Source organism: Aquila chrysaetos, chromosome 23 (genome assembly GCF_900496995.4).
Source record: "Aquila chrysaetos chrysaetos chromosome 23, bAquChr1.4, whole genome shotgun sequence".
Lineage (NCBI taxonomy): Eukaryota > Metazoa > Chordata > Aves > Accipitriformes > Accipitridae > Aquila > Aquila chrysaetos.
Window position 1 is genome coordinate 7,975,112 of NC_044026.1, and position 25,890 is coordinate 8,001,001.

Genomic DNA, 25,890 nt, shown 5'->3' on the forward strand with positions numbered 1-25,890 from the left:
TTTTTGTGTGAAAAAGAAAAAAATGCAAAGCATTTGTTTAAAAAATAGAAAAAAAGTTATGGAAATTCTGTGATTTGAATCTGTTGGTTAAATACAAGTCTGTAAGTGCTGTCCTGAGTTAAGAACGCTTTCCTGCGTTGAGGAATATATGCACAAATCATTGCTTCATCTTTGATATTACACAGTTTCTGGGATGCTCTGCATTACTAGCCATATGCCATAGTGATACATTACATTGTCTATTCCATATTTCTGTTATGCTGCTGTTTTTAAAAACAGGCACAGGAAGAGATTTCCCGACTTCGTCAGGAAGTTATCAAATGCTCCAGGACTCCTAAAAGTACTGTGACAGCTCAAGCTGTGTTAAGACATGTGGAGATAGAAAGGGATACAGCACTGTCAGATTTCCAAAGGATGACTACAGAACGTGATAGCCTCAGGGAGCAGTTAAAGGTTTGATTCTGCCCCCCCCCCCCCCCCCCCCCCAGTTATTTTAACATGAAAACTGCTTAGTAGTCTAATTAAAGTTGCTGAAGATTTCTATTCTAATCCTGAGAGTTAATGACATTACATGTCTGTGGTGAGTTCAGACGTGCTCTGTATGTGATTTTGTTGTTGTTGTTTGATACAGATTTCCCAAGAGACTGCATTTAATGAAAAGGCTCATTTGGAACAGAGAATTGAAGAGCTAGAAATGACTATTCAAAATGTAAGGGAAAATAATTATTTATGGAATTGTAAATGTAATACCGGTGATGTTCATGGTTAACCCCGCAGGACCAACCTGACCGCTTTCTATCAGGAAACAACAGGCTGAGAGCAGTGGATGTTATTTACCAATACTGTAGCAGGGCTTTTGGCACTGTTACCCAGTGTTCTTGTATCCAGGTTAGGATGTTATGGTCTGGATGCGTGGGCAGCTAGATGGGGAAAAATTTGATTGGATGGTCAGTCTTAACAGGTAGCAGTTAGTTTGGTCTGGGGACTGTTAACATGGAGCACCACAGGGGTTTGTTCTGAGGCCTGTCCTGTTTAACGTCTTTATCAGTGACCTGAAGGAGGCAACAGAATGCATGCTCATAAAGTTTGCAGATGACACCAGATTAGGGAAAGCTGTTGATATACTCAATAGCAGGGCTGTCATCCATAGGCACCAAGACAGGTAGGAAGAATGGACAACAGGAACCTTATGAAGACTAACAGGGATGAATACCAAGTTCTGAATTTGGGAAGAAGAGCCACTGGCACCAATAGAGGTTGGGGACCAATGAGTCTGGGAGCAGCTCTGCTGAAAATTCAGGCCCTGGAGGCTTTGGTGTACAGCAAGCTGTACATGAGCCAGCAGTATGCCATGGTGGCAAAGGCAGCCAAGAGGGTACTAGGCTGTGTGAACAAGACACAGCCAGTAGCTCAAGGGAAGCAATTGTCCCCCTTTGCTGAGCACTCATTAGACCACATCTGGAATACACCACATCCAGTTTTGCCACCATGGTACAAGAAACACATTGCCAAACTGGAGTGAGTTTAATGGAGGACTCCCACAATACTTGGGGCTGGAACACTTTCCGTATGAGAGGAGACTGGTGGAACTGGGCTTGTTGCACCTCGAGTAGAGGTGGTTTGAGGGGGATGTAAGTCCTACCTGCCAGTACTCATCAAGAAGTCAGAAACAGGCCTTTCACAGCAGTGCACGGTGGAAGGATGAGTAACATTGGGCATCAGTTGAAACAAGAAGGGTTCAGGCTGAATACATGAAAATACTTCTTTCCCATGAAGACAGTTGAGCAGTCCCCAGCCTTGGAGATTTTCAAGACCTGACTGGACAAAGCCCCGAGCAACCTGACCTCAGAGCTGGCCCTGCTTAGAGCAGGAGTTTAGACTAGAGACCTCCTGGAGTCCATTCCAGTGTGAATTATCTTATGATTGTATATTGTTAAGACCTGATGCTCCAAAACCAAATGTTACTGTACTGTTCTGGCAAGTCCTATTTAATATGGTTTGTGTTACTTGTATGTGCAATTGTTTGCTAACATATGGCACTAAAATAGAAAATGAAAACATTAATACAATGAATATAAATCTTAAGTATATTTACAGTCTTGTTAGAACTTGATTTTTAAATAGATTAACATTGATTTCTGTAGTGTATCTTTCTTCTAGATCTTATGGTTATAAATTCTGGTTCATTTTCTTTTTCCCCTTCATCCTCTTAAATCCTACCAAGTTTATAAGTGTAGTTCCAAGGATTATAATATTAAACTGAGTGCATCTGTGATGAAGAATACACTGTAGGCTTAAATAGCTCTCCATACTCTGAGTGGTAAATTAGCTTTAATCACACGCTTGACATACGATGTGTAGTGAATATTGGGTATAGTCCTGTTTTAGGTACATCATCTTATTTCTTCAGTTCATTTGGTACCCTTTGAGGGTGATACATCAATATGAAATTTATGGCACTAGTATTGAAGAAGTTACTGTGTACCAGAGGCTTACGGACTTGCTCTTTAGATGTCTGACCTTTGATTATAGTAACACAGAAATTAGTACTGAAAGAATCAGTAAATGAGGAGAGGGATGAGGTGAGAATTTTTTACCTTGAAAGAGCTGTTTCAAATAATTTATAAAGGACAGTTCTTTGAATGTTATGTGTAAGCATTTTAACAAAGAAACACATCTTTCTTTAAACTGGAGATTTCAAACTAACTTTGCTGGAGTCTGTGCAAGAGGTTTTGGACCTGTTCTTTGTTCTATGTACAGAAGGTACCTAGAGGTAAAGGCCTCGTGGTGGTTACTTGGTCATATAGTGCTTTATGCAAGTGTTTCACAGTGATTTCTCTATCCAGTTATCGGCATAGCTATATAACTTAGTAGAGGCCTAAAGCCGTCATTGGTAGTGTTGTATCCTGAACTGGGGTTTCTCCCTTCATACACTCGTAGTGATGTCTTCTGTTATGTTACTTTGCACTGCAAACTTTTAATGTTGATCAATGCCGAACACTTTTGCCCTTGGGCATAATTACCAACCTAAAATTTACATTAATAAATCAAAATATTCCCAGAGATCTGAAAGACAGGAAATTGATGGTTGTCCTTCAAAGGAAGTGAAAAATCACATTTCAGCTCTTTGCCAGCTACCTTCAGTAGACTTGGAGTCAGGCCCTGAGTAAATGAGATACTTGGACATTTCTTCATTAAAAGATTTGTGCTGAAAACAGAGTAGAATTTGAATTAATAGGAGAAATTCTATGTATAAATTAGCTTTTTTTTGGCTTTTAATGTTTAATTATATTTATAGTTAGGTAGTGAACGGTTAGAACAGATGTCCGAAGTGGCGCTAATGAAAGACACCATTGATTCTCTGGAAACTGAGATGAAAAGATTGGCAAGAGCAGCACTGGACTCTGAAACTGAGCTGAGCCGACAGGAATCTGAATATGTTTCACTTAGGTAAGTAAAAGTATATAATTGCATTAGTTTGACGAGTAACGTCAGCCTATATTCATTGGTTTTCATAACTGTTATATAGCTCAAAGGCAAAGGAGTTTACGATAGTTGTTCTTATGAGTCATCCTTTTTGGAATGAAATTGTTTTCCTCATTGCTTATTTATATGTAAATGTTCCTGGCTTGTTGATATTATAATATGCTGAAGACCATCTTCAGTGAAAAAGTAAAATTCACTCTGACTTAGAGTTAGGAGCTTTCTATTAGAAGCTGCAGGGATTGATGTTTTTTGGTAAATTGCATATGAATTAAATTTCTTTTTTTTTTTTTCATTTTTTATTGGTGCTTTTATAGAGGCAAGCAGACACACATAAACTAATGAGTGTCACGTGTAGTTAGTTTCAAACATCCTTTTCTTAGTCTTGGAGCTTTTTCATGAGAGGAAATAAAACTGAAGCCTTGCATAGGGTTTATGGCCTGCTGCTCAACTGGAGTTCCTAATCATGTTCAGAAGTATGTAGTGGGACTAGGCTCAATCGAAGCCTTTAGGGAATAAAGCATAGGTCAGCGAGTGCAAGATACAAAAGGATGATTTACTGACTGGAAGTAAAGATCAATCACGTGTGAAGTTTGTGTGGACAGATACGAAGGACTAGATCACAGACTGAACTAGGCTACAGAGTGAACAGACTGCAAGAGAAGATACTGGGACTATTTCCTCTTGTATTTCCTTAAATACAATTCAGTTAGGCAAACTCTATCCTACACCTGTGTGTCCTTACAAGTGACTGGTGTACTTGACACACAGGTGTTGTAGGTTTTTTGTTGGATTTTGATTGGTGGGAATGCTGGGTACTAGCATGCAGTGTTGTGCTGGCCCACAATACCTTTCTAAGGTTACTGGGATTTCTAAAATAACATGAACTCCTTTGCAAAATCCAGTCCTGAGTTATTGCTGCTTTATAATAAATTGTCAGATTTATGAATACTGTAAAAATTGAGTTGTTGAAGATTAGTTGCTGCTGCTGAAGTATCTTTTTCTTTTCCCCCTCAAACCAGGCTGATAGTTCTCATCAGTTTCTTCAACAGTTTGAGAATCATTAATATTACTACATGATTTGAACGTATTAATATTACTACATTGATTTGACTTGGGTATAACTTGAAATAGGTCAGGCATTTCAATGTATGCCCCAAGTGATGATTTATATTTTAAGAATTTTTGAGAAGTTTTTATGTCCACCTGTTATAAAGAATTTTTCTTACTTTTCTGTGATTCTTTACAGGAGTATTCAGACTTTAATATCCAGAGATTAAAGTTAACATCAATAAAATATCCCAAATAGTCTAAAATATACAGAAGAATCTCGCTTTTTCCTAACTTCTGCAATTTTAGTGACATTTCAAAAAGGAAAAAAATTAATATATAAACATCTGAATTCTCCTGTTTATTGCTTCTGCTTTTCCAGTTTATTGAATGAAAAGACAGAACAGAGTCTTTCAGAGACTCAGCGAAGCCTTGTTAAGAAAAAATATGAAATGCAACTTGCCCAAGATAAAATTATGCTTTTGGATGAAAAAATTGGTGAGTGACAGATAACATTTTTTAATAAAATTCAGTAGGGTAATTGTTAATGCTTTTTTCTTTTTTTTCCTTATGGGTTGAAAGAAAGTGTTGAATGTAAATAAACATACTTTTGACAGTTTTAACATTTCAAGTGCAAAACATTTGTTTTCATTCATTACTGGAAGGTTTTTGCATTTTAAAATTATGTAATAAAGCTCTTGCAAGTAAGTTTCAGTGACAACACATACTGTCAGCTGAACAAGGTGTGTTGGTAGCAATGTGCAGTGTCTGAACATATCAGTTATATTTATGATCCACTAAGGCAGTGGTAGCACCTCTCAGCACCATAAGATGATGATGATGGAATCAGGAAAACATCCTTTATAGTATATATCCTATACTGTGTGTTGCACCTTTTTTATATTATGGAAGTAAAGGAGGTGGATGCAGGAGTATTCCTGTAGTGCCAAGGAATATGTTCTCAATTCCAAAGTTACAACTGTATTATTTCTATAGATGCAGTTGGACATAATCTGTTCTCAAATGCAGTGCTGAATTTGTGAAGGGAGAATAAAGCTAACCTATAACTAATTACATTTAACATTAGAGCTGACTAATGCTATTAAAATACCTTGTTTTCTGTTAATTACAAATTTCAAACTCCAGTTATTTGGATTTAAATATTTCATTTGAGGCGAACATTTCATTCAAATGAATAAGCATTTCATTCAAAGTGAACTTAATTTTTTTTAATGTTTTGGCTAAGGTGTTTAAGCCACTCCTGAGAAGGCTAGAGAAAAAGATGTTTTGTCCACATTTAAAACAAAATATGTGGATTTTAAAGTCTTATACTCCTGGTACAGTAAAGTAGGGACTTAATGTTTGATAGGCATGTCAGCCTATGTGTTGTTGCATGCTTTTGGTCATTCCCAGGAAATGTGTCCGAATTAAGTGTATTTTAAGCCTTAAAAAAAAAAAATTAAAAAATCAGTTCATTAAAGCTGAATAGAGACTTCAGAATTTGGCATATGAGGTCTCATATAATCTGACTGAAGCATGTTCCAATCTAGATTCATTAGCATTTTTCATTACTGTGAGGCAAGTCCAGGCAAAGAAACTTGAAATTAATGGAGACTGTCTGTATTGCGCTATTATCCTGTGACCACAGGGATAACAGTGGAAGATGCTGAAGGAGAGGAACCACAATGTAGGTATGGGGAGAGGATGTACTGAGAGAAGAAAGTTGAGAGGTTTTAACCGCAGGATCAATAAGGAGAGGATACTAAGATTGCAATTTGGATGAGGCAGCATAATCCTAGTGAAATAGGTAGGAGAAGTAAAGTTAATAAAGACCCAGGAGACAAGTGAAGAATAGGGATATTGGCTGGATAAGAATTTGCAATGAGGAGGGTTGGTTGTCAGAGAAGACTGTAAGTGTGAAACGGTGAGATTGGGAGTCAGTGAATGGAGAAACAGTGTGGATGTGGTACCAGGGAAAGCTGGGGCAATGCAAGAAATCAGAGTCTGAAAATTAGTAAAGTGAGGGGAGAGAGTGAAGAAGGATCAGAGACGTCCAGTGAGAAGAGCTAGTATGAAGTGGTTAAAGAGACTGGAAAGATCCTCAAAATTGGATGACTAGTTCGGAGATTGTGGGTAGGACTTGGAGCCATTGGAAACGCACTGTGACTAGAACCTGTGAGCAACTATACACACAGAATATTTAGGACTTGGACAGTAATGCTGAAAGCAGGAGAAAGATTGGAAGTAAAAGGAGGTTTAGATGGAAAATGTGGATTTAGGAGTTTAGTATTAGTAGGGAAGGAGTCTAGGATGAGAAACCTTAAGACTCGGGGCTGACCAAAGTGAAGAGAAAGGATAAGCAGCTAATGGTATCTTCTTGGAGAGGTAGAATTGGAGAAGACGAAGAAAAGTGTGTGTGTCCACTGGAGAACCTTTTCCCTTTTTGGAGTCCGGAATGGAACTAGGGATTTCCAAGTCTTGTGTTACCTTCTCTTGTCAGCAAAATAACACACACTTGGGAAAGTGTCTCTCTTCCAGTGCTTGTCTGCAGAGAGAACAGCAGTATAGTCCCCCAATGGTTTGTCTTTTATGTCATATGATGTGACACATGATGGGAATCCAAATGGTGCTTTTTGTTTTTCACGCAAGTTAAGTAACTTATTTCAGAGACAAAGACTAAGAAGTTGGGAATGCTGGTCTTAAGGTTGTCTGTACTACTTAAAAACTAACCTGGGGTTTATTTATTAACTTATGGTATTGTTTTTAATTACAGTATCATGTGGTGTCTTTCTATAGGAGTCTTTGTGCCAACTTTTGCAGAGTTTTGTAGGGAGTAAATCAATGTTGTCTAGTGAAGCAAGCTTATCTGTCAGATCTTCTCCTTAGCCAAAAATACAGTGAATAAAACAGGTAACTGCAGAAAGAGAAAGCACACGCTATTAAACCTGTTAAATATTGTTATGCAGTGTTTTATACTATTGCTGTCTGAACATTAGTATTTTGGGGTGATGCACGACCAAACTTTTCAGAATTGCTCACTAACTACATATATGACCTGTTTTCTGAGTGCCTGATTTGAGGCTTTGGTTATTAGTTTTCAGAAATGTTGAGTACTTACAGCTGTGGCAGCAATCCATGGTTGTTTTTTTAACATGTAATACTTTCTATCCTGAAAATTTAGGTCACAGTTTTGGCATCCAAAATAATCAGATAGCATTTTCAATTGATCTTTGTGCCTCCATTCCTCCTCTGTAAAATGGTGGTAACACACTGTTGCTTAGAATCACAGAATGGTTGAGGTTGGAAGGCGCTTCTGAAGGTCATCTTGTCCAAACTCTTTTCTCAAGCAGGGCCACCTAGAGCCAGTTGCCCAGGACCATGTCTAGATGGCTTTTGAATATCTCCAAGGAAGGAGACTCTGTAACCTCCCTGGGCAACCTGTTCCAGTGATCAGTCACCCTCACAGTAAAAAAAAAAGTGTTTCCTGATGTTCAGAGGGAACTTCCTGTGTTTTAGTTTGTGCCCATTGCCTCTTATCCTGTCCCTGGGCACCACTGAAAAGAGCCTAGCTCTGTTGTCTTTGCACCTTTCCTTCAGGTATTTATATACATTTATAAGATCCCCCTCCGAGCCTTCTTTTCTCCAGGCTAAACAGTCCCAGCTCTCTCAGCTTTTCCTCATAGGAGAGATGCTCCATCTCTCAATCATCTTCATGCCCCTTCACTGGACTCTTTCCAGTATGTCCATGTCTCTCTTGTACTGGGGCGACCAGAACTGGACCCAGCACTCCAGATGTGTCTCATCTGAGCTGAGCAGAGGGGAAGGATCACCTCCCTTGACAAGCTGGCAATACTTTTCTTAATGCATCCCAGGATACCATTCACCTTCTTTGCAGCAAGGGCACGTTGGTGGCTTATGTTCAACATGTGTCTACAAGAATGCCCAGCTTTCCTGCCAAGCTGCATTCCAGCTGGGTGGCCCCCAGTGTGTATTGGTGCCTGGGGTTGTTCCTCCCCAGGTGCAGGGCTTTGCCCTTCTCCTTGTTGAACTTAATGAGGTTCCTGTCAGCCCATTTCTCCAGCCCATCAAGGTCCCTCTGGATGGCAGCATGACCCTCTGGTGTATCAGCTGCTCCTCCCAGTTTTGTGTCATCAGCAAAATTCCTGACCGTACACTCTGCCCCATCATCCAGTTCATCAGTGAAGATGTAAAACAGGACTGGACCCAGTATTAACCCCTGGGGCACACCACTGTTTATCAGCCTCCAACTAGACTTTGTGCCACTGATCACCACCTTCTGCACCTGGCTGTTCAGACAGTTTTCAGTCCACCTCACTGTCTGCTCATCCAGCCCATATGTCAAAAGCTCATCTATGAGTATCTTATGGGAGTGTCAACGGCCTTATTGGACTCAAGGCAGACAACATCCACTGCTCTCCCTTCATCTACCACGCCAGTCATTTCATCATAAAAGTTTATCAAGATGGTCAAGTATGACTTCCCCTGGGTGAAGCCATGCTGACTACTACTGATGATTTTCTTGTCCTTAATGTGCCTGGAAATTGTTTCCAGGATTAGCTGCTCCATCAGAATTTTCTTTAGAGCCAGGTTTGAACACTGTCTTAGCAGGTTCCAGAGCCATGCATCCAAAAATATGAGGTGGAAATTTGAGCGCCTTTCATCTTGTGTTTCGAAATAGGGAAAGATTCTGTGGAAAAAATAGAATGTGAATACATGCTATGATGTCCCTGAAAGGATGAGCTACAGATCATTTTACTTTGGATGTTTTATCTCCTGGAAGTGGTTAATAAGTATCCTTCAATAAGCCCAATTACACTGATATTTAAAGAGTAATTTGCAGCTTGCATGGTTTTTATGAGATGTAAGGTTCACTGTAAGGTTTCTGTGGTTCTCCTCTGTGAATGCAATGTATGTAGATCATATAAGGATTGATTCTCTGAGCATTTAAAGGTAAATGTAGTGTGTAACACCTTATTAGCTGAATGAAGATAGGGAGAGACATCTTTTAGAATTTGATTTTGTAATGAGTAGATTGCTTTTTTCATTATTATCTTTGCAATTTTTAAGTGGTGTTGAATTTTATAATTGCATCACTCTTACTTCTACATAAATTAATTTAAATAAAAAAATATTTCAGGAAAAACTAGCTAATATCAGGATATCAATCTCTTTTACTTCATCAGTCATTACATGCTGTAGTCTACATATTGCTTCTGTCTATAGTAATTCTGTTTAAGCCTTTATTGTTATAATACCCAAGAAAGTTATTTTTTAATGATCTAAACATTCATTTTGAGCCAAGTAATTTAAGGCCTTGATCTAAGGAAGAATGCAGTTCTAGAAATATCAGTCGGATTATTTATATATTTCAAAAAGGTACATGCTTCAGTGTTCTCTTGAAGGGGAGCTTTTGCCATGTTCTTTTACGCTTTAGAAGTGTATCAAAATAATTTTTATTTCAAATGGTTGAATTAATAAAAATGAGACCTTTCTGATTGTGTCCAGATAACTTTTCAAGACAAAGTCTTGTACAACAACAGGAGATCTGTGCTTTGAGAGAAACAATTGCACAACTTGATAAAGAGAAGGCATCTTTGCAAGACTGTGTGGAAGAAGGAAGAGAGAAGATTGCTACTTTTGAGGAAAGCCTGGCAATTAAAGTATGTTACAACATGTAAATAGTTACAAAAGGTAAATAGGGAAAGGATCTGTTGGGTCATCACACCTATCTTATATTGGTATCTACAACAGTGCTCAGTGCTGACCTAGTTCTGCTCCAGTTTCAAGGCAACAATAAAACTCACATTGACTTCAACAGCAGTAGGTTGGTGCAGTGTTGGTCATCTCATGTTTGATGTTTTGTATGGTTTATACTTATCAAGAGAGGAGACTTTAAGTACTTTCCTGAAGTGGAGAAGAGTAAATTAGCCAATAAAATATTTTGTTTATCGTAAAATTTAGCCTAAATTCTTCCTTGGGATCCACTGATGTTAAAGATGCAGGGTGCTAAATAATATTGCCTTTGTTGTCATTGAAGAAGCATCTGAATGACATTTTTTTCACATTAAGGTATATTGCACAGTGTGATTTCAAAGTATATAATGAAGCTGCTTAGTTCTTGGCTCTGAAACGTTATTTTTCACTTCAGCTTAAGTCCCCTGGATGTTGAGTTAGGCTAAAGAAGGTATTTTTTAACTGTTGTGGTTGTTAACTCAAGAATTTGCATTGATTTGTAACAAAATCTTAAAGAAAAGATATTGCAGGACAGGCTAAAATCATCTTGCCATAAGCACTAACTTTGTATTTTTAAAACTGTAAATTGTAAAATTGTGTCCGTTTTAGAGAAGAGATGGCTGTCTCTCACCTCTCTTGTGTCTCCAGTGGAAGATATTTTCTTAGCCTATCTATGCTTCTTTTAATATCTGTATCCAAAGACAAGGGAGTGAAGTAATATACTTTGTGATGGAATTCTTGTTTTATCAGTTACACACTACCAGACTCTGATAGTTTATTCATTGTAGAAAAGCTGTGATAACTTATCTTACAGGCAGAAGACATCATTTAGTTTTGGGAGTGTGAGCCAAATGCTGCCTTTAGAACCACAAAGGATTAAAAAAAAAATCTAATTATCTTCTGCAGAATATAATAATTTTAATAATATTTGTTCCTTTATTTGCCAAATTAGATTATCAGAATTTTCAGCTCTAAACAGTACATCATGACACTTGGAAAACCACAATCCATTTTGCCTTACACAGTTAAATTAATCAGCTAGCTGAATAAAAGGAAATATAATGTTTTTTCCCATTTATACTGAAGAGTGGTGAGAGGTTTATTTTAATTTTGTATTTCTTTTCAAGGAGAAAATAATTTCGGATTTCAAGATTCTGATTTCTGAGTTGGAGTGTTCCACAAAGTAAGGATGAAATGTCAAGATAATTATAAAATTTTGATTAACTTACAAGATTAACTCAAAAATTGAATCATAGGATGTGCTAATGTGTAAATATTTTTTAGTCTATTAAATATTAAAATGTTACAGCTTTGTTTCATGACTTGCAAACTTAACCACTGGAAAAGCTATCATTTGTATTAGGTTGGGCAGTATTGTCGTACCTGAAGAACTTTTTTATTTGCTGCATAGAAAATCTACTGAAGCACTCTGTACCTGTGAGAAAGATATCACCAGTTTGCATCAACAGCTACAAGAGACCAACAAAGAACTTGTACAGACTAACAAGAACAGAGAATCATTAGCTCAGGAGAATGACAGGTTACAAGAGCATCTTTCTAATATTAAGCAAGAAAATCAGGTATATTTGTACAGAGAACCTTTGACTAAAAAGGAAAATGGTGTATTTTTCAAGTAGTATGTAGAATTGGTGTGCCCTCATCTGAAGTAAATCTGCAAACTAGTTTTTAAGCTCATTTTTCAAACTCTGATTTTTCCCTTATTGCTCAGCTGACTTGTATAAAGATGACCAGCGATTCTTATGTAATAGTTTGGATGTTTATCTTGAGGAACAGCTAATTAATGGTTTTTTGCTGATCTTCAAATGAAAACAATGTGGCAGTTATAATTATTGTTTATATGGAAAAGTACTATAAAGGAGCAGCAAGTATTTTTTGTACTGTGCTGTGACTGGCCTAGAATACTTAAAAGCTTATGAATTTGACTTGCTAATAATTTAACACAGTACACACTTTAATAAGGTTCAAAACTTTATTGATAGTATTTATGTTCCTTTGAAGTGGCTTTTGGATAAAAGATGCTGGAAATATTTGGTTATAATACAACATCACATTATCTGCTGTGTTCTTTATCTGTGTGCAGTTCCTAATGAAAGTAGTTAAAATACTTAAAGTGTCATCTCATGCACACACAATGCTCATGCATCAATGTGTTTTCCAAGCAGCAAGGAATTAAGCTTAATACCTGTAGTAGTTCATTACTGTGTAATGTTCTGGGTTTTCTTCTCTTTCTTCAACTTCTTGCCTTCATTTAGGTTTTCTGATACTTTATCTTTCTTCTCTGCACTTATTCTACTGCTTAGGATATCTTTGTCTTTGAAAATACTTTCTGCTCATCTGGCTTTCTTCTCTAGAAGCGCTACCCAGTTTTGAAGGAGCAAATTAACTTTCACCTGATGTTAGGTATATAAAAGTTTTAAGTCATGAAGGCTCCCTTTTTTAAGTGAAGAAAAGTCCTTCGGAAGGAGATTCATCCCATCCCAGTTTTTAAAGCGATTCATTCTATGTGTCTCTCTCCCTTCATCATAGAGGAAGTCTAGCTAACTAGTTAGATCAGGTGCCTCATTCTGCGCCGCAAAAATTAGGTGAGACAACTCTCATTCTAAATAACTCATCTCTCAAACATGTTCATCATTTCTATTTACCACCCGAGTATCCTAGAAAAGTCAAGGCTCATAGTAGCGTTAACTGCCAAAGGTACTCCAAGGAATCACTATTCTTCACCTTCTCTCAGAATCACAGTTGATACTGGTGAGATCAGCTGGTACAAAGCACAGCCTCCTGTTGCTTCTAGCTACTTTTGAAAGCTTCACGGTTTTCTTTGCAATGCCTGGGTGCTTGTAGAAGCAGTTCGAAACAGAAAGTCTTAGCCTCACAAGATCAACTGCTTTTTAATAGGCTTGCCTCTATAATATGTATTGGTTCCTCTAGGATCTTCCATTGATTTAGGTGATAAAGTATTTAAAGTAGCATTCTCATTTCTTCACTTGGGCTTCCTGGAGAAGTTCACAGATTTCCAGAGCACCTTTCTCAGCAACTCACAGCCTTTTCACAGCAGGAATAGGGGTTTCTCTGTAGCCTTCTCCACATCCCGCCCCCCCTGCCCCTTCCCCAGTTCTTGCAGCTGAATGTTCTAGTAATTTTGTAAGGAAGGAAGGGTTTCTGAACAGAGCAGTTCAAGACAGCCTTTCTGCAGTTTTTTTCCTCATTCTGTTCTTTCTCAAGCAGTAGTTGCCAGAAATTCTGTGTGCATTCTCCTAATACTTGTGGCTTTATTTCTCCTGATTAGGAGATAACCACATAATTAGTTAATTCAATTTTTTAGCTGTCTTCTGCTTTTTCAAATGTGCGCTTTTAAGAGACTGTAACATGTAAAAAAGGGGGAGCTGACTCTGAGCCCTGCTCCTTATGTGGGGCAGGTTATTTTGTTATGACCATCTAGCTGCTAAATAAATCGTCTGTATTTTTCTTCTTAACTGCTACATTCTTTTATTGACATTTTTCTTCTTTTTAAGAAGACTTAGCATTATTTGTAAGTCAAAGAAACAAAATATTTTTGACAAATGCAAAATTTTGTTTATAGAAATATACATGGTTTAGACTATATAGCCTTTAAATAACGAGTTAATAAAGCCATAGGTTTTAGATACACACGAATTCTATTTTTTTGTAAAGGTACAAACAGTATACTTTAACCTTATGAAACAAATCTTTCTTCATAGGCACTATATAAAAAACTGGCAAAGTACCAAACTGAGCTTGATGATATGAAGTTGAAAGCCCAGGATTCAAGTACAGATATTGTCAGGCTGAAGGGTGTACTGAAGTCTAAAGTGAGTATATGGATTAAACTTGTTAATAAAAGCTGGTGGTTTAATTAAAAATGAAACTTTAACCATATTTCCATGGAAGAATTTGCTTCCTAGTCAAAACTTACTTGCATTCTACTAATATGTTTTTATTAGTTTGAACACATTTTCTTAGCTATTTTTGCAGTACACAAGTAATGAAGTATATTTCATTGTGGTTTTATATATATATATGTGTGTGTGTGTGTGTGTATTAAACTTAAAAATTCAGACAGTGAATAATACAGAGACTTGGAACTCTTTTCTCTTTATTACCATATGGGATTAATAGTAAAAAAAATATATTTCTGCAGTATATTGCTATACCTTGTATTTGTAATGTTAATCTAGCCATTTTTAACAGATGTGTTTTGAGCATTAAACTATGGCCATCTTGAACAAAACACTGTTTCTTGAGAAGGCTCTTGATATTTTGGCTAAATGGCAAAGTTTTCAGTGGAAAGAGAACATCCCATACCATGTCATACCTGTAGATCTATAGATATCCCTATTTTGTGAAGCTTGCTGTAAATTATTAAACAAACAAGCTTTATGTGTTAGGAGACAGAGAACTGCGAGCTTTTGGAGAATTACCACAAAGCCCGTGAACAAGGAGAAAGTTGGGAAGCAAAATATCATCAAGCAGAAGCAGATTGTAGCTCTGTTAGGCTGACACTGATCAGTGCGGAGTCTGAGAACCACAGGTTGAAAGAGAAAATGGAGTCCCTTGAAACAGAGATGGAGCAAGTAAGTTGAAATTGTTCTTTCCATAGTTCACACTGGAAATGGTCTGGTAGTATTTTAAGCCTGGAACTGTTTAAAATTATGCTTAATGCCACTTCTCATATTTTAGAGATATGTGCTATAGTGAGCTGTATGGAGTTTGAATTTATTTAATAACATGACTAGCACTAGTCACACTTGGAAAAAAAATCTTAAAAAATAATAGCATATTTCAAGGAAAAAATATATATTATGAATTATAAAATGCTGTCGTGTTTGGAATGACTGAAGGCATAATGTCACACACAACTCCACAGCATACCTGAAACATACCTATTGCTTTGTCACCTGTTACGTTCCTGTGCCTGCTTTTCTCGCTTCCAGCTTTACAACCTTCTTTCCACCTCTTCAGATGTCCCAAAGAGCCTCTTCCCACTTGAAAATCTGAACAACTTAAAAGGAAATGCACAGCATGGCTTTGAAAATACATTATGAACATATAAACTATCTTCTGATTTTGGGTTGTTATGGTTTTTGTTGCAGCTCATCTCTGCTTCCTGAATATCACATAGGCTATTGAGGGCTATCCATGCACATTAGATACTCAAGAGGAACTGAACTGTTCAAAAAGTGGATGAGAACATAACAGCAGCAAAACAGCACAGGAAGATTGTGTGACAGATTTTGACATTTTTTTAATATGATAAAACTGGTACATGGTCCTAGTTTGTCCAGTGAGCTTCGAACAAGTAGAGATTTCATCCTTCTAATTCCTTCTCACATGCCTGCTATTAAGTATAGGAATAAACAGGCCTCTTCATGAAAACTGTGTCAACAAATTGAGTCAGAACTCCAGTTGTCACATTCAGGTTCATAGTAGTTATAAGGCACATATCTAAACCAGAAGTTTTTATCAAAAATCGTAACGTGCTTAGTAGTGCTCTGTGTTCCTTGTGCTTTTTTTTTAGGCAAGACAGAGCTAGAATTAATGTAATGTGCTCCCCCTACAATCATCTCTTTGGATCTCATTCCTAATAAATCCTTCAAGGAGGTCACAGTGCTTTATCTGTCCCTTTGCTCTGTAACCTCTAAGACTCATTCTGCCACCCACTGAAAATGAAGTACTTAAAAGTGACCAGAAATACAAGTGTCACTGGGCAAAGTACAGGCTTTTTTTCAAAACAGAAAAACCTAAGTTATGTTAATTTTAAATATACAAAATTCTAAATGCTTTTAGTCAGAACTGCTGCTACTGGCTTGTGGACTTTTCTTTAGTGTGACTTCTGTCATCTCTTAGTCATGCCTGAGTTTATGGATGGCAGCAGTATAAACATGACTGACAGTATCTCAGCATTCACTTATCATCTACATGCAAGAATGCATTTTATTGCTAAAATAAGAGGGTCTCATCTGAAAATGAAATGCAGCCCATGGCATAATTTTGAACCTTATTAGCTCTGCAGAAGGAATAGAATTCTAGGAATAGAGTTTAGAATGTCTTTAGCTGATGTTGCTGTCAGAAGCAAGAGCTATTCTCTTCTAGTTTTTATATGCAGGAGTTATTTAAAGAAATAACTTCGAAGTTTATTCCAGAATAAATTACTGCTGCCTCTTAAAATTCACCACAATTACATAGGGATATTTTTGTAGGATTTTGGAAGCAGTTTTAAATTTTCTTTGCAGTAGAGTTTTGATTATCTGATACTGCTTTACTGTAGCGTTTAACAACAGAAGCAGCATACAAGTCTCAGATCTCTGTCTTAAGCAAGTCTCTTGTGAAAATGGATGGAAAACTTCAAAAATTACATTGGGAGAGAGTCTCTATACTTGCAAATCTCACATCTACATAAGAACTTTGCATTAAACTAGATGCAGTCAAAGAACTATTAAATCAGCAGTTAACTTCCTTAGCAGAGAAGGTAGAAAGGGTATGTGAAATGAAATATATTAGAAAAATAAGTTTATGTTAACATTATACTTAAGGGATCTAAATCTACTTTGGGGTCTAGAATGATCAAATAAATCCTTACTGATGACTACTGTTTCAATTTTTTGAATGTTTAATTTGGCATTCTCAGGGGCTTACTACTCAGAGGGTGGATGCTGTATACTATTTGAAAAGCACGCTGCTTTGAAAGGTTTTATTATGAATACTCAAAAGTCAGGACTTAAAATTACTGCTTGTTTTCTTGAAACACATCTTGGGTTTTACATCTAGTCACTAAATAAGCAGAATAGCTGGAGTAGTTTATTAGCAAAGAAACTTGACATGGACTTTAAAATGCTTGACTGTTTCAGGAAGTATCAATATCTCTTTAATAATCTTTCCTTAATGTCCATTGAAAATCAATTTCTGTTGACCTTGATTTTTACAAAAACTACAAAATTAATGTTTGATAGGCAAATTTTTAAAAACTTAGCTTGGATAAACTCTGAAAAATTGTTCATACATACTCCGATTATTCAAATATTTCCAGTATGATTCTATCACTGCCCTGTCCATCCTCTGCTCCAGCTGAGATAATGTCTTGTTCTTTACAGGCTTCCAGCATTCTCTTTTAACCTTTATGCCTTTTCCGTACACTGTGGGTAGAGCTGCTGTTTGACAGTTGGTTATTTGTTCCAGCCAAACGTGTGTAATGTCTTTTGTATGCTTGTGGAATCCTCTACAATGCTTTTGATAGGGAAGAGTTCCAGCATATGACATTTGTCTGAGGCTTTCATGAGATCTAATATGACTAAGCCTTCCTGGATCCTTCTGTCAGATTGTCAGTGAAGGGACTTGCTGGGACTGTGTAGAGCAGCAACAATTTCAGGAGAGAAAAATGCAGAAATGCAGTTGGAAAGTTGGAGAAAAGTCTGAAGTTGGGAAAATTTCACTAATTTTTTCATACCTTTCAACCAGTAGTCTTTCATCAGCCATGTATAACCTTCAGATAGGGCTCTTACTTTACATAGTATTCTGATGCAGAAATCTGCATTACTAGACTGCAGCATATGTATATTCAGAAGTGGCAACTAAACCTGATGCTGAATAATATTGTTCTTTCAGTGTTTCTAATACTGTATATTTTCCTATAACTTATGCTGTCTGCAGTTTTCAATATTCTTTTGTTCTGAAATACAAAAGTAGAATATCAAAACTGTTTATCAGTAAAAGAACTAAATTTTTGATTGACAGTTAGTAGAAAATTGGATCTTTCAGACTGAAGAAACCTTTTAGTTTAGCTTGGTAAGACAAAAAAATTTGAGTTCTGCTTTAGAATGTGAAAAATACTTTTTTCCTTCTTTTTTTTTTTTCTTTTCCCCTCCCTGTTGGCCTGTGACCTGAGTTTTTTCAGTATCTTCCTTGTTTAAACACATAAATGGTTATCTTCTGAAAATTCTGAGGAATGTGCTGGATAGGTGGGGTGTTTGTTAAGATGTCTCAGTTCATAGATTTACTATGACCTTTGGGTGAGCATTATTGTGCTTAATGTGAACTAGGTTTGAGGAAAATACAGATAAAAGTGTTTGCAGCACCCCAGATGGACTCGGTTAGAGATATGCTAAAATGCATGCACAAAAAGATGAAGGAAAAATAGCATCTAGCTTACGCTGAGATTAAAACAGGCAGTTTTCTGTGTGTTTGTAGCTGACTCAATACAGATTTTCCTGACTCACTGTCTCTGGAATTATTTTTTTTTTTTCTTTTTGTGTAGTTATGTCTCAGGTACATCCATTGTTCCCTTTGCAGTGGAACATACTAGGTTTTATGGGTATTCTTCTTTTTTATGTTCCCCCAAGATATATAGATACTTAATCTTTTGGTTTGGATTTTATTAATTTTCCCCTTCCCCCCAGATTTATTCCTGATGCTCCTTTAAGTAAAATAAGTGTAATCTCACTCTGCTGGTGATGCAGATATTGGTTTGTTATACCAGGTGTCATTTCCTGCATGCAAATGGTTAATCAGTAGTTTCTTGCCCCAACAAAATATAGAACTTCCTTCTTCCTCTTTAATGATTCTGTCTATAGTCTGTATTCATTGATATGTATATTTCATGGCATTTTGTCATTTGTATGAAGTACATTTATATGCAGATATATACATTTGGTGGATTTAAAAATCTGACACAGGATTTTGACTGAGGGCAAATATAACACTAATCATCCATCCTGGAGTGAGAGCAAATTTTGGTCATTGATTCCAGACTTCCTTTTTTTTATCTGCCTTTTCTTTTTTTAAAGGTTACCATAATAGATAGTCAGTAAGCTTAACAGACATACATCTAAAACTTTAAAATTTTTGTTTAGCTGCAGAGCAAGTGTGAGTCATCCCATTCTGAAATAGAGCTGCTGAGAAAACAACTGGGAAGTGAAAGAGGATCTATGAAAAACCTGGAATCTTTGCTTGTGTCCAGTCATGAGAAAGAATTTCAGTCACAGATAGCAAAGCAAGAAAAAGACTCTGAAATTCAGTTTCTCAAGGAACAGCTTTCTTTAGCAGAAAATAAACTGTGAGTAAGTGACCAGGATAATATTGCAGGTTTTTTCATTCTTCCCAAGTGTATATACACAGAGATGGTTTTATATCTAGCCGCATTTTCAAATGGTAAATGTACCTTGGTCACCTTAAGAGCAGAAGATAGCAAAAACCTGCTTCTGATTCCTCAGCTATACCCTAATAGACTTTTCTGTGTAGTGTTATATTTTACTCCAAAAAATGTTCTAAATCTCAATTGCATGGTATAGCTGCCCTTATTAATTTTGGATAATTGTATTTGGTAACATGCTTGGAGGATTATAGTTGCTATCTAATTAAAGTGTATGGACTTTACAGTGCTGTGCAGAGTCAAGATTTTACTCAGCTCAGAAATAGAGCAGCTCGGCTAGAGTCAGAACTGGCTATCACCAAAAGACAGCTGGGGACTGAGCGCTTTGAAAGGCAAGTATATGTGTTTGTATTGAGCCTCCTGCATCTAATTGGGGTGAAATGCAATGTAGTACTAAGACTTAGACTAATTAGTAGGATAAACAGCAAAGTTTGGTTTTGCTCTGCTGTACGTTTCCTCTGTGTTCAGAGGCTATTCATGTCACTGAATTCAGTCTCTGTAGCTGTTACACATGCTGTTTGAATTTGTTGTCTAGGTTCCCTTTATAGCCAACGGAACGAGTCAGTGAGATAAACTGCCCTCTAGGATTCCCTGTTATAGGATGGGATGGATCACTTTCCTGAAAATGCTTGTCTGTCTTCACTCATTTATAGTGATGCCTGTCTTGATCTATAGTGACAGTCTAGGTGACTCGTTGGCCAGAAAAGTGATTTATAGAGTACTAAGTTCTGTGATATGAATGGCTACCTTTTGGCTACACCTGTGCTGGTTGAACTAAACCAGGTCAGAGCATTGCCTTGAGGGGTACACACAACTGTATTCTTGTCCATACAGTTGAATTTTTAGTACCCACTCTGGAATTATTTTAGCCTGTACCAACCCACATTCTCCCAGGTACTACTTGGGGCATAGAAGGTGGTAGGGTTGGTTCCCAAATGGCAGTATGGCCACAGTAATTTTTTTTTTTTTTTTTTGGGGGGGGGGGGGGGAAGAGTTTAACAATATGTACAAGCTGTTTCATATGATTTGGCCACAGTCCCAGAGAACGGTCCCTAGCCTGCTTCATGAGTTAATCTATATAGTTTTGGTGTCTTAAATGGTTTTCTTATCTGTGAAACAACAGTACTTCTCTATTTCATGGATGTATTGAGGATAAAATATTACTGTGTCAGGCATTACTTTGGGTATGTAAAAGAGATGGCTAAAAGAAGGAGAGTGATGTGATTATGGCACAGGTTTGAGAATCAGATGTCTTGTTTAATTGTAGTAAATTAGTTTGTTGATAATCTGTTCTCTCATAAGTAAGGATGAGGGTTTTGGAGGGGGCATCTCTATACCTGATATTAGGTCTTTTAAAGATGGATTTCTTAAATGTCTCAGTGTATGTTTCAATTTCAAATTGGATTCTCCTTTACCCTGAAGTCATGGCAAAAAGTTATAAACTTTTGGGTTAGATATGCAAGTCAGTTTAAAAGGTGGCATCATTTGTGCTTCTTCAGCTGCATGGAATGAGCCAGACTGTGCTAATACAGGAATGCCTTTGTTTTAAAAGAAATTCCATCTTCTTCAGACTGTCGTTTCCCTACTCCCCCCCTGTGTGAGTGCATCCATCTCCTGGTGTATGGGTGCTCCCTGGTAGGGACTGCAACTGTTTCTTCTTGAAGTGTTCATTGGCAGAAAGTTGAATCAGCCTCCATACTTAATCTCTTCTCCTAGTTAAGGATAATTTGTTATTTCACATGGTTGTTTACAGCTGGTTAGCAAAACAAATATTAGAACGAGCCTATGCTGAGGCAAAGATCACCAGTTTTCATTCTTGAAGTGAATTTCTCTTTTACGTAAGAGATTTACAAACTTAATTATCTGAATTGTTTTGGAAAGAACAAAGCTAGGTTCCATCATGCAGTCTGTAAGTCAGTTGCAAAAACAGTATGCAGAAATCTTAAATAGCAAAGACTGAAATGTTCTTATATAGAAATCTGAGACTGACATTAGATTTAGCTGTCTTTGAAAGGCTAGAGGTTTGGTGGGGTTTTTTTTTTGCTTTTTCATAAAATCGAAACTGTCTCTCTTCAATGTCCCGCAAAGGTTACAAGAATTTTATTTCTTTTCCTTTTTTCCTCAGAAAGTCATGCTTTACAAGAGCAGGTATCGATCTCTCTTGCTTGCAGAGAAAGGGATCAAAGCTCCTAGTTGGCTTCTTACAGCCAATCTATTTTTCTGGTACTGGCAAGTGAAAACGAGAAAATTAGCCAGAGAGGAAAAATACTATCATTAAAGTCAGTATCATGATAGTATATAATGGAAGCAGCAGATGTCAGTACTGACTGGGTTTTTTTGTTGTCAGTTTAAACAAGTGGGTAGATGATATCCTTGTTCTAAGACTGACTTAGCTAGTCGTATTGATTTACTGCCTTGGTGCAGAATGAAATAATGCCTGAAATTAGGAGGTGGAAGTGCCAGTGCTGTCAGGCCTTGAATGAGCACCAACACAGTGATACCAGGAGGCTTAAGCTGTCTCTCTGGATTTTTCTTTACTAGTCAGGAAAAGCACCTCCCCATCCCTCCCATCCTCCTGACTGCGGAAACAGTTTGGACTCATGTGGAAACAACAGGTTTGATTTATTGTCCTGTTTTGGCTGTGGTGACCAAGCACAGGGACTGACTCTGAGGTACCCCTGGCCAGCCCCAAGTGCATGACTTGCGTATCTTTTTATCCCTTTCTGTTTCTTGACCCTCCTTTTTGCTGCCTTTGTACCTCCTTTTCTCTGCCCCAGGTTACTTTTCCCCATTGGTCACGGTTTTGCTACATTCATACCCAAACTTGGTTTTCTACAGGGTGATGTTACCTGTGAGAGGTGCAAGCAGCTGCACTCTGACTTCCCACCATTGCCAGCACCATCTTGACCATTAAAGATGGTACAACATGTGTATAGTAAAGCCCTTAAAAGCAATAATGCTAGTAAGACTAGCAGTCAATGTAGATAAGTCTGGTTCTATAGTCTTTACAGTGCAGATGATACCTCCCCAGGCACAAGGTTGTGGGTTGTTGGTAGCTAGGTGGAAGACTTATGTTTCACTGGGCTCCTGCTGCTAGAGCGAGCTCTTTTTCTTGCCTGTAGATTCAGCTGTGTGAGCTGGTGCTGGATCTGGTTGCTCTCCTGTAGGTTTTGGTGATCTGCTTCAGTGGTCCACTTCATAGGTAGGACTGTGGTAGTGGCTGTCACACTGGGGCCAGTTTCAGTTCAAAACCATACAGGCAGTCCTTGTTATACCTTCATTTGCAAGGTTTTGGGCAACTTGGAGCCCTTTTTTCCAGCCTGGGTCAGTGCTATCCCCCCAAAACACCCATTCATTTATAATGAACCATTGTCAGGGTTTTACTGGGGTTATACACTGAAACTCAGGGGCTGTTGTAGCTACCCTTCCTAGTAGTTTCCCAATCCAACCCAGACTAGATTCTCCTTATGAAACAATTGGCAGCCTGAAACCAGGATCCCAGATGAGTATGTACCTCCAAAATTTTCCAATGTATTATCTAATCCCACATACTTCATCCCTGTACATCCAGATGCAGGAGTTATGGATTCATCCAGTATCCAGGCCTCACCCCTTGCAGTCAAAATGACCAGACTACTATTTTACAACTTTCCCACTGGGGAGTCCAGCATCTCTTAAATATGCCTCAGTTTCAGGGCACTTCAGGTAGATTCTAGTCCATTGGCTTTGCCAGCTCAAACAGCACAAGAATACCGCAAACAACACTGTTCTTACATTAATATCATTGCTGATTTTAGTGATTGTCCTTATGTTGCAGACTTGTGAATAACCTTAAAATTAGGCTCTTCCTCCCTGGAGATTTTTACAATTTTTAGAGTTTAACCTGCAGCAACCGTGGCTAACTTCTGTCTTTTAAGGAAAATAGAGACAATGGATATGTAGAACTAAATCTGAGTAAGGGAGTAATACAGAGTCACTAATCTGGCTTTCAGAGAAGTATATAATGAACACCACTTCTCCTTTTAAAATACAATAAAAAAGCTGACAATCTTGAATAGGAAAAAAAAAGATAATGACTGTGAGATCATTTTGATGATTTTTGAAAAGTGCTTAGTCTCACTGTAAAATAATATTTATTTAGGGAATGTGCTGTACAGGAGCTTCAACGCCAGAATCGTACAATCTCGTATCAGTTAAGTTCTACGTTAAGAACATCATCACCTGAACATTCCCATCATCGACCTCCTGATTGGTCTCTGGACTGGTCCCTGGAAGGGTAAGTGGTTCAACAACATTTAAGTTCCAAACACTAGGGGGAGGGAAGGATGAAATCTGGTATTTCTTGCGGAAATATTGACTGAATTCCATGGAATTACATTGCTCCAAGAAAAGTTACAAGAAGATTCAGGACCACAATCTTTTGATGATACTCCTTTTATTTTATTGAGCTGTATCAAAACTATACGGTTAATAGTAACTACTTGCACCATGCTGCTATAGTCATAAATTCTTAAAACAGTAATAGAAAAAATGCTACAGAAAATCTCTATTTGACTTGCCACCATTTTGTGCAGGTGTAGATGTAAATATTTTCATCTTTCCTACATAAAAGCTCTTAACTATCCAGCCTTTCTTTATCTAGTTGTTTTCAGATAGTTTTCACTCTATATATGTGCATTTTTTACAAGAAACATAAATGCCTTCTAAAAGTCTTCAAACACTTGTAACCCTGAGGAGGAGCAAGCCCAGCTTTCCTTTTAACAATCAGTAAAATGGAGCCTCCACAATATGCAGCTAGTCCCCTGTCAGTTTCAGTCTCAGCTTAGCTTCATACTTGGTAGCTCTCTGCTTGTTGCATCACACTTTTCTGGTAGACTGATGGCAGCATGCATTAACAAAAAATTTCCAGTTGAGGGGGAAAAAGTCTCAGTTCACGACTTGCAGGAAATAATTTCTGCTTTCAAGATGGTTAGGTACTTTCAAGATGAATTTTGTTAATACTTTGTTAACTGAGATTATTACCTTTGGCACTTGATTAATCTTTGTTATCAAGGGCTCCTCTAAGTACATAGATCCTAAGAATACAAGACAAATTTCCTCTGGTTAGTGAGCTGGTTCTGGTGCCCTTAGTAGGGAAACACAACTGTGCAAGACAGTGATTTTGTAGCTATTGCCAGTCCTTGATAGCAAGTACAGGGAGTCTTCATTCCTCTGATAGAGCCGCGTCTGCTCCTCCTCAGTCTGAGTACAGTGTAGCTCTTAAATTTGTTGAAATAAGCATTGTATTGTTTGGAATGGTTTAATTTACTTCTAATTACCGTAACACTTTCTTCTGTTTTTGATACCATATAAAGAAAAGGGGGATCAATCAGTGTAGTCACCACACTGATACTAACGATTTTGGCACTTTTTTTGTTTGTATCACTCCCTTTTCAGGGCAATAGAATTCCTTCCTAATTAGTAAACTTCTGGCTAAATACCAAATCAAGAGTAATCTTCTATAAACTAGATTATGAATTCAACTCCTTCCTTGTTTGCTTTTTGGGTTTTGTGGAGTTGTTTTTTTGGTTTTGTTTTTTTTTTCTTCCTCCTGGCTAGCCTTATGTGGCATGATCTGCTTTTGCACATTCCTAGGGAACAATGAGTTTAAGGGCGGGCTAAAAATGAAATATGTGAGCCAGGTATAAATACTTTGCTTGCTTAAAATCTTCAGCTGGTTTAAGCTAAATCTTTCTCAATGTAGCTTTTGAGTGCAAATGAACTCTTTTTTTTTTCTGCCTAATTATTTTCCATTTTGAGTGCTCAAGGTACTAATATAATACATAACTTTTTTCCTCATCCAGCTCTTTGTTATACATTTTTGGCTAAGTGGGAAGAACTAGGGTTGTTTAGGATTGTTTAGATTTAAAAAAAGTGCAATAAAAGCACTGAAACTTTGGCAGTCTGTGCTATGTTTTAAAAGCTTAACTGGAAAGAATTTATCAGATTTGTGTAATGTAATGATACAGTCATAAATAAAATAGCCTGTTTGATAAGGCTCTCCTGAGATGGAGGAGAGATCTGAATCTGGATCTGCCTGCTTTGTATAAGTGATTTACACTTGATTTACCTATGTCTGGGTGAGTTCTTTAATGTCCAGAATACTAAAGTTCTTGATAAATTTTATGTCAAGAACCTAGAATCTGTATCAAAAGATGGAATAGTAGAAATGTCTGACTCTAGAAAGATTCAGAAAAATTTATTGAGACCAGAACGAAACAAAAAACAATGTAAAATACAGCCTGAGAGTAAAAGCAAGAATATTAATGCAAATATTTGAGTGTAATCATTAGCAGAACCACAGAATTAAGACTTTTAAAATAGATGTATGGGGAATTGATGAAACATGATCTAGGTGTAAGTTCCTGTTCAATTTAAAG

General features: G+C 37.3%; 1 protein-coding gene across 1 annotated transcript in view; it reads left to right on the plus strand.

Annotated features, from left to right (window-relative positions):
• Positions 1–25,890, plus strand: part of TSGA10 (testis specific 10) — a 42,061-nt gene that overhangs the window by 6,018 nt on the left and 10,153 nt on the right. Inside the window, exons 6-17 of the mRNA XM_029998799.1 lie at positions 280–453; positions 632–709; positions 3,299–3,450; positions 4,916–5,031; positions 10,060–10,214; positions 11,415–11,470; positions 11,699–11,867; positions 14,028–14,138; positions 14,715–14,900; positions 19,173–19,375; positions 19,699–19,803; positions 23,613–23,747. Of these exons, the coding sequence (XP_029854659.1) occupies positions 280–453; positions 632–709; positions 3,299–3,450; positions 4,916–5,031; positions 10,060–10,214; positions 11,415–11,470; positions 11,699–11,867; positions 14,028–14,138; positions 14,715–14,900; positions 19,173–19,375; positions 19,699–19,803; positions 23,613–23,747 (1,640 nt within the window). The remainder of the gene's footprint in view (positions 1–279; positions 454–631; positions 710–3,298; positions 3,451–4,915; positions 5,032–10,059; positions 10,215–11,414; positions 11,471–11,698; positions 11,868–14,027; positions 14,139–14,714; positions 14,901–19,172; positions 19,376–19,698; positions 19,804–23,612; positions 23,748–25,890) is intronic.